The sequence below is a fragment of the Macrotis lagotis genome, chromosome 1, assembly GCF_037893015.1.
Source record: "Macrotis lagotis isolate mMagLag1 chromosome 1, bilby.v1.9.chrom.fasta, whole genome shotgun sequence".
Classification (NCBI taxonomy): domain Eukaryota; kingdom Metazoa; phylum Chordata; class Mammalia; order Peramelemorphia; family Peramelidae; genus Macrotis; species Macrotis lagotis.
Genome location: NC_133658.1, coordinates 750457806 through 750470663, shown reverse-complemented (window position 1 = coordinate 750470663; position 12858 = coordinate 750457806). Strand labels below are relative to the sequence as shown.

At 38.1% G+C, this 12858-nt stretch overlaps 1 protein-coding gene and 1 pseudogene across 1 annotated transcript; one reads left to right on the top strand and one right to left on the bottom strand.

The window, feature by feature from the left end:
• Nucleotides 1–9882: 9882 nt before the first annotated feature.
• LOC141506564 (4-trimethylaminobutyraldehyde dehydrogenase pseudogene) lies at nt 9883–11313 on the top strand (annotated as a pseudogene).
• A 673-nt stretch (nt 11314–11986) lies between these two features.
• Nucleotides 11987–12424, bottom strand: LOC141506557 (large ribosomal subunit protein eL42-like; the record flags this gene model as incomplete). The annotated part of the gene is made up of 1 exon (XM_074213428.1): nt 11987–12424. A coding segment is annotated over one exon (300 nt), but the record flags the coding sequence as incomplete, so codon positions are not given.
• Between the last annotated feature and the right edge of the window lie 434 nt (nt 12425–12858).

Here is a 12858-nt window from a genome sequence, read left to right as displayed (position 1 = left end):
TACTACATTTCTTTTGATCTTGATTACAGTAGTTTTATCTGTGCAAAAACTTTTTAATTTAATGTAATCAAAATTATCTAGTTTGTTTTTAATGATGTTCTCCATCTCTTCCTTGGTTATAAACTGCTTCCCTTTCCATAGATCTGACAGGTAAACTACTCCTTGATCTTCAATTTTCCTTATAATAATTTTTTTTATGTCTAAATCCTGTATCCATTTAAATCTTATCTTGGTAAAGGGTGTGAGGCATTGGTCTAATCTAAGTTTCTTCCATACTAGCTTCCAATTCTCCCAACACTTTTTATCAAAGAGAGAGTTTTTATCCCAATAGCTGGACTCTGGGTTTATCAATCTGCAGATTACCATAATCATTTCCTGCTATTGCACCTAATCTGTTTCACTGATCTACCACTCTATTTCTTAGCCAATACCAGACAGTTTTGATGACTGATGCTTTATAATATAATTTTAGATCTGGCAAGGCTAAGCCATCTTCTTTTGCACCTATTTTTCATTGAATCCCTAGAAATTCTTGACTTTTTATTTCTCCATATGAATTTACTTACAACTTTTTCTAACTCATTAAAGTACTTTTTTTGGAATTTTGATTGGTAGGGCACTAAGCAAGTAGTTTAGTTTTGGTAGAATTTTCATTTTTATTATGTTAGCTCAGCCTATCCATAAGCTATTTAAGTTATTTAAGTCTGATTTTATTTGTGTGAGAAGTGTTTTGTAATTGTTTTCAAAAAGTTTTTGAGTCTGCCTTGGCAGAAGGACTCCTAGGTATTTTATATTGTCTGGGGTTACTTTGAATGGGATTTCTCTTTCTAGCTCTTTCTGCTGTATCTTGCTAGTCATACAGAGAAATATCATGGATTTATGAGGGTTTATTTTATATCCTGCAACTTTGGTAAAGTTACTAATTATTTCTAGTAGTTTTTTGGATGATCTCTTGGGATTCTCTAGGTATGCCATCTTGTCATCTGCAAAGAGTGAGAGTTTTGTCTCTTCCTTTCCAATTCTAATTCCTTCAATTTCTTTTTCTTCTCTCATTGCTGAGGTTGACATTTCTAATACAATATTGAATAATAGTGGTGATAATGGGCATCCTTGTTTCACTCCTGATCTTATTGGGGATGCCTCAAGCCTATCCCCATTGCATATAATGCTTTTTGATGGTTTCAGATAGATACTGCTTATTATTCTAAGGAACAAACCATTTATTCCTACACCCTCTAGTGTTTTTAGTAGGAATGGATGCTGCATTTTGTCAAAAGTCTTTTCAGCATCTATTGATATAATCATAAGACTTCTGATAGGTTTGTTATTGATATAATTAATTATACTAACAGTATTCCTAATATTGAACCAACCCTGCATCCCTGGAATAAATCCTACTTGGTCATAGTGTATTGTCCTAGTGATAATTTGTTGTAATTGATTTGCTAAGATTTTATTTAAGATTTTGGCATCTATATTCATTAGGGAGGGAGGTCTATAATTTTCTTTCTCTGGTTTCAACTCTTCCTGGTTTAGGTATCAGCACCATATTGGTGTCATAGAAAGAGTTAGGCAGAGTTCCATCCTTACCTATTTTTCCAAAGAGTTTATATAGAATTGGAAACAATTATTCCTTAAATGTTTGATAGAATTCACTTGTGAATCCATCTGACCCTGGAGATTTTTTCTTAGGGAGTTCAATAATGGCTTGTTGAATTTCTTTTTCTGAGATAGAATTGTTTAGGTTTTTAATTTCCTCTTCACTTAACTTGGGAAACTTATTTTTTTGTAAATATTCTTCCATTTCACTTAGATTATCAAATTTATTGGCATAGAGTTGGATAAAATAATTCCAAATTATTACTTTAATTTCCTCTTCATTGGTGGCGAGTTCACTTTTTTCAATTATGATACTAATAATTTGGTTTTATTTCTTTTTTTAATCAAATTGACCAGAAATTTATCAATTTTATTGGTTTTTTCATAAAACCAACTCTTGATTTTATTTATTAGTTCAATAGTTTTCTTGCTTTTGATTTTATTAATTTCTCCTTTAATTTTTAGAATTTCTAATTTGATACTTAATTGGTGTTTTTTTTAATTTTAGTTGCATATTTAGTTCATTGATTTCCTCTTTCTCTAATTTATTCATGTAAGCATTTAAAGATATATCATCCGACAGCTACTTTGAGTGAATACCATAGGTTTGTTGTTTCATTATTGACATTATCTAGGATGAAATAATTAATTCTTTCTATAATTTGTTGTTTGAACCACTCATTTTTTAAAATGAAGTTATTTAGTTTCCAATTAATTTCAGGTCTATATCTTCCTGGTCCAGTATTGCATATGATTTTAATTACATTATGATCTGAGAAAGATGTATTCAATATTCACTATGTCTTCCTTTCTGCAACTGATCATTACGTTTTTATAGTTCATTTATGGTCAATTTATACATGGCCAATTTTTGTGTACATGCCATGTACTGCAGAAAAAAAAGTATATTCCTTTCTATCACCATTCAGATTCCTCCATATTTCTATCATATCTAGATTTTTTTACAATGTATTTCTTTCTTAAACTTCCTTAGAGTGGGAGGTTGAGGTCTCCCACTAGTCGAGTTTGGCTCTCTATGTCTTCCTGTATGTAGCTCTTTCAACTTCTCCTCTAAGAATTTGGATGTTATACGATTGGGTGCATACATATTCAGTATTGAAATTACTTTATTGTCTATGGTACCTTTTAGGAGGATATAATTTCCTTCCTTATCTCTTTTAACACTATCTATTTTTGCAGCTGCTTTGTCTGAGATAAGGATTGCTACCCCTTATTTTTTCACTTCAGGTAAAGCAAAATATATTTTGCTCCAACCTTTTACCTTTCCTTGCTTCAAATGAGTTTCTTATAAGTAGCATATTATAGGATTCTGGTTTTTAATGCACTCTGCTATTTGCTTACATTTTAAGGAAGAGTTCATCCCATTCACATTCAAAGTTATAATTATTAACCCTTTACTACCCTCCATGCTATCTTCCCTCTGTTTGTATTTTTCCCTGTTTTTCCCTTTATACAGAATCCCCAGTATTTTGTTTCTGAATGCCACCCCTTCAGTGTTTACCCTCCTATATCAACCCCCCTCCCCTTTCTTTTCCCTTTCCCTTTTCCCCTTTTTCCCTCCCTTCTGCCTGTTAGTTCCATTTTTCTCCCCCTCCCATTTTCCCCTTTTCTTGCTTGAAAGGTAAGATAAGTTTCTTAACTTAACTGAGTATGTCTAAGTTAACTTTAAGCCAAGTCTAATGAGAGGAAGATTCAGGTGGTTCTCAGCTCCTCCCTTCTTTCCCTCTATTACAATAGGTCTTTTGTACCTCTTAATATAATGAGATTTACCCCATTCATTCTCCTCCATCCTCCCATTTCCTTACTGCCCCCCTTTTTAAGGAGGTATTGTTTTCAAATCATTCTATCTGAGTCACAGAAAAGTCATGAGTGTCCATCACTTCTGGCTAAGTATATTCTCTCTAATAGAGTTACACTTCTCAAGAGTTATGAGAATCTTTCTCCTAGGAAGGGATATAGTCAATTTCATCTTATTGTATAGCAGGTTTTTTTCTTTACCTTTTCATGTGTCTCTTGAGTCTCCTCTTTGTTGACCAAATTTTCTATTAAGCTCTGGTTTTTTCATCAGGAAAATGTTGGAAGTCTTTCATTTTGTTAAATTCCCATCTTTTCCTCTGGAAGAGAAGGCTCAGCTTTGCTGGGTAGTGAATTCTTGGCTGCATTCCAAGCTCCCTTGCTCTTTGGAATATCGCATTCCAGGCCCTTGGAACCAGGTCCTATGTAATCCTTACTTTGGCTCCTTGGTATCTAAATTGTTTCTTTCTGGTGGCTTGAAGGATTTTCTCTTTTATCTGATAGTTCTGGAATTTGGCCACAACATTCCTTGGTGTTTTCATTTTAGGATCTCTTTCTGGGGGGAAGTTTTCTATGACTAAATTCTGAAATATTAAGTCCAGGCTTTTTTTCTCTTCAATGTTTTCAGGAAGACCTATAACTCTCAGGTTGTGTCTCCTCATACTATTCTCAAGGTCAGTGGTTTTGCTGATGAGGTATTTGACATTTTCTTCTATTTCTTCAATTTTTTGATTTTAACAGACTCTTGCTGTTTCATGCAGTCATTAGTTTCCATAGACTCCATTTTTTTTAGAAGAATTTTCTTCATTTACCTTTTGCAGCTCCTTTTCCAATTGGTCAATTCTATTTTTGAAAGAATTTTCCATTTGACCATTTGAGGTTTTGAGAGAATTACTTTCTTTTTGGATTTGTCCAATTGTATTTTCTAATGATTTGTTTTCTTGTTGCAAGGTGTTGATCATCTCCCAAATTTTACAATTGATTTTTAAACTCCTTCCTGATTTCTTCAAGGAAGTCTTTCTGTGCTGGAGACCAGAGCATATTCTCCCTAGAGGTTCTCGGTCTCTCTGAGTTAGGGTCTTTTCCTTCTAGGAATTTCTCTATGGACCCTCCTTTTCTCTGACCTTTCTTCATTTTCCTAAGACCTTATGTTGGCGAGGGGCTGGTTCACAGAGGTTTGGTTTTAGATCCCTAGAGGCTTGACTCACTGGGTTTAGTAACTCCAAGTGTGCTAGCCAGTAGGTTGGATGCTTTCTCTGGAGTGTCTGTGACCTTAATTTGAGGCCCTCTCCCTTAGCCAGGAGGGGGTGGATGAAGTTATTAAGTACTTTTATCTTTGTGCAGTGGTGGGTTTTGCCCTGAGGCAAAGTATTTGCTCTCCCTATTCACAGCTAAGGGAGGTCTACAGCTCTTAGCCTGGGGCAGAGGTGGGCTGTAATTGTGTTTGTTTTGGGAAGAGGCTTCAGCTGAAATAAAGGTATGGCTGCAGCTCTCCACCATTGGAACTCACCCTTCCACTTTGCAGGCAAGCTCCAGATTGTCAGTGCTACAACCAATGCTTCTGCTCCCTAGCTGCCCCGTGACCTATCAGGTTTGCCCCAATTTTAGGTTTCCAGGAAGATCAGGAGAAAAGAGCAGGAGACTAGCACTGTGCCTGTCTTCTCTCTGCCATCTTGGCTGGAAGTCCTACTTGAAACCTTTTAACTGAAAAAAGGTAGCTATCAGGTTCCTGCTGAGTCTTCTGTCTCTTGATTTATTGTTCTTGGTTCCTTCAGCTGCTCTTAGTATTCTGTCTACTTAAGTTCCTTCACATTCTGAAGACTCTTCTCTGAACAAACTCTCATTCACCCATGTTATCCACATCAGTCAGTCAAGCATTTATTATTTTTTTTAGGTTTTTGCAAGGCAAATGGGGTTAAGTGGCTTGCCCAAGACCTAGGTAATTATTAAGTGTCTGAGACCAGATTTGAACCCAGGTACTCCTGACTCCAGGGCCGGTGCTTTATCCATTGTGCCACCTAGCCACCCCTCAATAAGCATTTATTAAGAACCTACTATGTGATATACACTGCTAAGTCTTGTAATACAAAAATAGCAACAACAACAACAACAAAATACCAGTTCCTGCCCCTCAGGGAGCTTACAATCTGATGAATGGTCTAGAAACCAGAAGGGAGAAGCACATTGATGGGCACTTGGAGGAAGATCAATGGAGGCAAAAATGAATATGATTTTGTCACTGGAGTGTTCTGTACCATCAGCTCAGAAAGGAAATGGATAAAGAATTCAAGAAATATCTCTTAATTCTAATGCCTTCCTTCTATTGATTATTTCCTATTTATCTTATACTATATATGACTCATTTGTATATATTTGTTTTCATATGATTTCTATCCCCACTCCACTAGACTGTGAGCTCTTCTAGGGCAGGGACTATATTTTGCCTATTTTTATATTAGCAGAGTATCTAATACACAGTAGGAAATGTTTATTGATATGCCAGTGCTGACTCTGAAGGAAGGAAGTATGGGCTGGACTAGAACAGAAGTTCTCAAAAGATACTTGGGGATCCTAAGACCCTTTCATGGAGCCCACAAGATCAAAATTATTTTCATAATAAGAAGACAATAATAATTCATAAATAATAATTTAAATTTATGTTACATCAAAAATCTTCAATAGGGAAGTTGAGACACAAAGCTCTAAGTATCATCAGATTATAAATCTGACTAGCAAAATTGACAATAAACTGAACCCAGAACTCCCTCAGTAGACAAGGATAAAATTAACAGGCAGAGACACTTTTAAAGCATTTACACAGTGACTTGACAGATGTATTTCATTCCCAATTGGTTGGTGCTGTTTCTATCAGTTTCTCAATAGGTGGACCAGCATCCTATAACTAACATCCTCTGGAAAATCTCATGGTGGGCAAACATCTTATCACTAGATTGATTTATCCTCTGCTGTGGTCAGCAAAAGCTCACAGATTAGAATTTTTGTGGATGGAATCTAGCCTAAAGGAATAGGGAAATTAAACTCTTTTTTTTGTTTTTTTTTAGGTTTTTTTGCAAGGCAAATGGGGTTAAGTGGCTTGCCCAAGGCCACACAGCTAGGTAATGATTAAGTGTCTGAGACCGGATTTGAACCCAGGTACTCCTGACTCCAGGGCTGGTGCTTTATCCACTACGCCACCTGGCTGCCCCTGGGAAATTAAACTCTTACAAATTTTACTAAAAGAGTCTATAAAGTCTGAATTTGATTCACATTTTGATTCTAATTGGAAACAATGATTAGAAACAATCCTCAATCAATATTAAAGAATTTGAATTTTCAAATATCACTATAGGCAATTACAGACTCAAACTCTCATAATGAGGGGGTCTACCAATATAGCAGATATTGATCATTAATATATAATGAATTGACTAAGCTTTATTAAAAAATAATACCAAATAAAGTGGGTTATCAATTTTCAATTTCTCATTTTCAATGAAGTAAATACACAAAAACTTTTGGTGAATCCTCAATCCCTTTTTTAAGAGTATAAAGGAATTCTACAACTGAAAATTTCAGAATCACTGATCTGTGTGAATACTGATGTGATTCTCTGATGATGTGTGTCCATATAACACTTTACTTTAGGCTCCCCAAAACACAAAAGCACAATATGAAATATCTGTGGACTATCAGTGTCTTTCCTTGACAACTGTTTGTTTTCATAGCTATGATTAAATAAATGTTGAAATGCTGGAATATATGTAACCATTAATAAAATGATAGAAGTGTGATTTCTATGTCATGTCCTACAAATAACCGCTTTTATATACTAAAGTCTACTGCCACATATCTCACTGGGCTCTTAGCATGCTAGGATCATATATCTAGGGCTGAAAGGGATTTTAGAGATCATCTGGTCTGATCCCCTCTATTTTTATCAAAGAGGAAACTGAGACTTGATGAGATTAAGTGACTTGCCCAGGGTCCCACAGTTAAGTAGATGGCAGAGCTAGGATTCAAACTCAAGTTGTAGGATTCAGTGCTCTTTCTAATTTGCCATACTGCCTCAGATTTCAACTAGTTATTTTATGGTCAAAAATATCTTGACCCTATAAGATTCTGCAAATCAAGATGTGAGTCAGAACAGAATTTAACCCCAGACATGGGCCACTAGGGGCCACTAATCCATCCTTGGCCATTTACTAATGTGTGACCATGGATCAATCTCTTAACCTTTTGACACCTGTCTCCTTATCTCTAAAATGGGAATACTTACACTTAAAGAACCTACCTCAAGGGGTTCCTAGGAAGACTCAAGTGAGATAATGAATATAAAGTCTTGTAAACTAATTAAGCTATTAAGTCAAAAACCACAAAAGACTCAGCTTGTTTAAATCTAGGGGTTCCCTTATTCAGGACATCAAAATTAACCAGTTTTTACAATTCATGGTGTTTTTTCTTCTCTGGATAACCTTTTTTAACTTGTTTTATGACACCATTTGATGCTTTTTGATACACTGTCTTGGTTTTAAATGGTTTCATAAAAATAAGTCTTGTGACACAACTCAATAAGCACTTAACTTTGATTGGTAAGCATGACAGCATTCCCTGGGTGCTTTCTTCCATGTTGTTGTTGATCCTTAGTTCTCAAAGAGAACCTAAATATAAGGAAGGTGATGCCTTGACTTAAAAGTAAATTGAATTTAAGTGAGGGTATGCTGTGCAAAGTCACCATCCTCTGTCTCTCCTTCAAAGCCATCTGGGTCCAATAGCAAATTTTGATTGGAGATGGCCCAGGATGCAGTGGAAGACCTTTGCCTTTTTTAAGCTAAGGTCTTCACCAGGTCTGTTTGACTGAGGCAGTGCCCATTCAATGATTAAGGCTGGGTAAGAGATGGGGCAAATAATGGCCTCTTTTACCTAGTCAAAAAAAAGTCACTCTGGAAAGGGAAGACCCTCAGGGTTTCTGAACAAAACAAAAGGAAGGAAGGAAGGAAGGAAGGAAGGAAGGAAGGAAGGAAGGAAGGAAGGAAGGGAAGGAGGGAGGGAGGGAGGGAAGGAAGGAAGGTGGGAATGAAGGAAGGAGGGAGGGAGGAGGGAGGGAGGAGGGAGGGAGGAGGAAGGGAAAAAAAGAGCTGCAGTTATGAACTGGAACTAGCCACTTGGGTCCCCCATTGGGCAGTTATTCTGATTTCTCCATATCTTCAACATGGAAGAGGAGCTGATCTTATTCTTGCCCTCAACCAAATAGAGGCACCCTTGTTCCATACATTCCATGTTTGCCTTTAGTGAGAGTTTGTTTCAGGGTTTGGATAAGTGTGGGTGGAGAGAAAAGCACCTTTCTGCCCAATAAGAAATATCTATTTTATCCTTTCCTCTTTGAAGTCTGTAATAATAAGTTTCTTTCCTCACTTCAAAAAACTATATGATTAATTTATTTTAGCTATAAGGAAACTGAAGCCTGTAACAATTAAACTATTATTGTTCCATTAATATTAATTATACCATGGTGTCATAAAGAGATGACATCAGAGTTGGTAAGTCATGGGATCCAATCCTGCCTCTGAGACACCGAGTGTATGACCACCAACTGCCAAGGCCTTCCCATTGAGACTACCTTTCATTCACACTGCATTGTTCTCATAAAGTCATAATTATTTGCATTAATAGTTGTCTCTCCCATTATAAAATGAGTTCCTCAGAAGCAGGTTTCATATTTTTGCCTTTTCTTCACCTCTCTTGGCTTAACACAGTACCTAGCCTATAATATATACCCTTAATTAATGTTTGCTGATTGACCAACTGAGTGGGTTTGGCAAACCACTCCTGTTTAATCCTCCAACACACTGATGTGCTGCCTAAATCCTATAAAAATGCTTTCTCAGCTCTGGGTTGTAATAAAAAGACAGAATCTCTATTAAGCAAAATTCCACAATGAAGTTATGGCCAAATGTCATGATTAAACAATTTGTAAAATTGTAAATACAAATTATTAACTACCACATGTCCAAATTCCTTAACAATTATAAATGCAGTTCAAAACAGCCTAAAAAGAGTACCCTATGCCAACTTGATTTTTTTTGGTTTTTTTCAAGGCAATAGGGTTAAGTGACTTGCCCAAGGTCACACAGCTAAATAATATTAAGTGTCTTAGGTTATATTTGAACTCAGGTCCTCCTGACTCCAGGGCCAGTACTCTATTCACTGTGCCACCTAGCTGCCCTTTACATTTTACATTAGCCTTTAGAGGCTTGTAGAGAGATACAAACATTTTGAAGAGCCCTATAGCAATTGTAATAATGATTACAGAACTGATTGCACCTTTTATTTCAACAAGCCCATTGTTACTATCCCAAAAATATCATGATAAGAAAGAAAAGGGGCTCCTGCCGCCCGCCCGTGCCGCCACGAACACGGCAGCTTCTCCGTGTCGAAGCCCCTCAATTACCGCGGCGGGAGCCGGGTGCAGCCCGCCGATGGTGCCGGGTCCGAGGAGGCCTTGGAGCCGGCCACGGGCCGAGTAATAGCTACTTTCCCTTGCTCTGGAGAGAAGGAAATCGATTTGGCAGTTCAGAGTGCAAAAGTTGCTTTTAAAATATAGAGGAAAAAGTCAGGCATGGAGCGTTCCCGAATCCTTCTAGAAGCTGCCAGGATAATTAGGGAACGGAAGGATGAAATAGCGTCTGTGGAGACCATCAACAATGGAAAATCTATTTTTGAGGCTCGATTAGATGTTGATACTTCTTGGCAATGCTTAGAGTACTTTTGAGGCTTGGCTTCTTCTATGGCAGGTGAGCATGTCCAGCTGCCTGGTGGATCTTTGGATATACCATACGAGAACCTCTGGGGATATGTGTTGGAATTGGAGCATGGAACTACCCTTTCCAGATTGCTAGTTGGAAGTCTGCTCCAGCTTTGGCTTCTGGTAATACCATGATCTTTAAGCCTTCTCCCTTCACCACCCTGTCGGCATTACTGTTGGCTGAAATCTATACTGAAGCAGGGGTGCCTCCTGGACTCTTCAATGTAGTGCAAGGTGGAGCTGCTACCGGCCAATTTCCTTGCCAGCATCCTAATGTGGCCAAAGTTTCTTTCACTGGGAGTGTGCCCACTGGCAAGAAGATCATGGAGATGGCCTCGAAAGGTGTCAAACCCGTCACCCTGGAGCTTGGAGGCAAATCTCCCCTGATCATCTTCTCAGACTGTGATATCAAGAATGCTGTGAATGGAGCAATGATGGCCAACTTCCTCACTCAGGGTGAGGTTTGTTGTAATGGCACCAGAGTATTTGTGCAAAGAGAAATTCTGGATCAATTCACAGAGAAAGTTGTAAAACAAACCCAAAAGATAAAAATTGGGGACCCCCTTCTGGAAGACACAAGAATGGGCCCCCTCATCAACCACTCACATCTGCAACGTGTCCTTGGATTCATTGAACAGGTAAAGAGTCAGGGTGCTAAAGTGTTGTGTGGCGGAGACTTGTATGTTCCAGATGATCCCAAGCTGAAACAAGTATACTTCATGAAACCTTGTGTACTAAGAAATTGCAAAGATGACATGACCTGTGTAAAGGAAGAGATTTTTGGACCAGTTATGTCCATTTTACCCTTTGTGACTGAAGCTGAGGTACTTGAGAGGGCTAATGACATCACCTTTGGGCTGGCAGCTGGAGTCTTCACAAGGGATATCCAGCGGGCTCACCGAGTGGCAGCTGAGCTTCAAGCTGGAGTGTGCTACATTAACAATTACAATGTGAGCCCGGTGGAGTTGCCCTTTGGGGGCTATAAGATGTCAGGATTTGGCAGAGAGAATGGCCGTGTGACAGTCGAGTATTATTCACAGCTAAAGACGGTCTGTGTGGAGATGGGTGATTTGGAATCTGTATTCTTTTTTTTTTAGGAAGACTCAACATTTATTAAGCACCTTTAGTTGTGAAAGGTACAGTGCTGAGCACCGTACCAAGATACATAGAGTGACACAGACAAATATTCAGCCTGTGAGAGGGCTTAAAGGCTAATATGTATTTATGAAACACAAACTATGTAAAATGAAAAACATTCTCTACTTTTCAACATCTTGCCCAGCTGTCATTCCTACCTCTCCCTAAACATAATTTTTATCAATTTTCAATTCACAGGGATTTCAATCACTATTGATTAGTTCACAGAGAATTCAACCTAGAAATGGGAAGTCACTTCATTAATACTTTGAAAACAGGGTATAAATGAGTTTGACTAATAAATGACCAGGCAGTTCAATCATTAATATTTTTCAAACAGGGCAGCTCCTAAAAGTGATGAATTAAGTACTTTTAATTTGCTGAAAGTCTATAATAGGAATAAAATTTTCCTGTATTTTTATTAGTGATTTTTTAATTGATTTATATTCCTAATTTATCGAACTTTCAAGCTGCCTACGAATCCAGGCTGTCAGCAACTATGTTAGCCATAGTCCTAACAACCAAGTTCTCCAGGCTCCTCCCCCAATGATCAGCTGGATTTTCTCTCTATAACATAAATCTCATTTAAGTAGATGATTAAATTACAACATTCAGTCACATCTTCAAAAACTATTCCTGTGTGGGAGCAGCTTCACATAGTATCAGACTTGGTTTTTTTCTCAAGTCTTTTCCTTTCCAAGACAAAAAACACAAAAACCAAGGAATGGAATGAGATGGGATTTTTCCCTATCAAGACGAAAACAATGAAATTCAGAACTGGATCACTTGGCCCTTTCTCTTCTTAACTCCTCCCAGTTCAAAATGCTTAAACCTCTTCATGGCAAGCTTCCTCTTAGACCTGCAGCTGGGTTCCACACAGTCAAGCCTCAGTACAATCTTTTTGGGGTTTTTTTTTTCCTTTTTCTGAAAACTTTCTTCTGTCTGCCCACCACAACCGCTCTGCTTCCGATGGTTTCGTCTTTTCCCCAGTTCCTTCAGGGAATCTTGGCTTTTCTCGAACTGCGTCACTTTCTGAGGCTTGCCGCACTTTTTGCACAAAGTTCTGTGGATTCAGGGACGTTCACCAAAGGACGACGCCGCGCTCTCCACCAGGCTCCTCCTGTGGCCAGGCCGCGGGGGTCCCTCGGCCCAGCTGCAGAAAACGACCGACTTCGAGGGCTGACGGCGGAACACTCTGGAATCTGTATTCTGATGAGCTGAGACAAAGATGTATGAAAACAGCACCACTTTGGGGGGAGGGGTCACAAGATGAACATTTTGACGCTGAGTATAATTGAACACTAATTGAGACCCGGTCCTGTTCAGCCTTTGTGATTCTTGTCCTTCAGAAGGAGAGAATTGATTGACACTTTTCTCAGCCCCGGTTCCTTTTAAAAATGTGTAATAATATTTTCTACGGATTAACCAAAAGAACTGTTCTCCAAAGTGAATCTCTACAACACCCTAAAGTGCCAAGTTTTTGTTCTAAGAGAGCAGAATGCCTA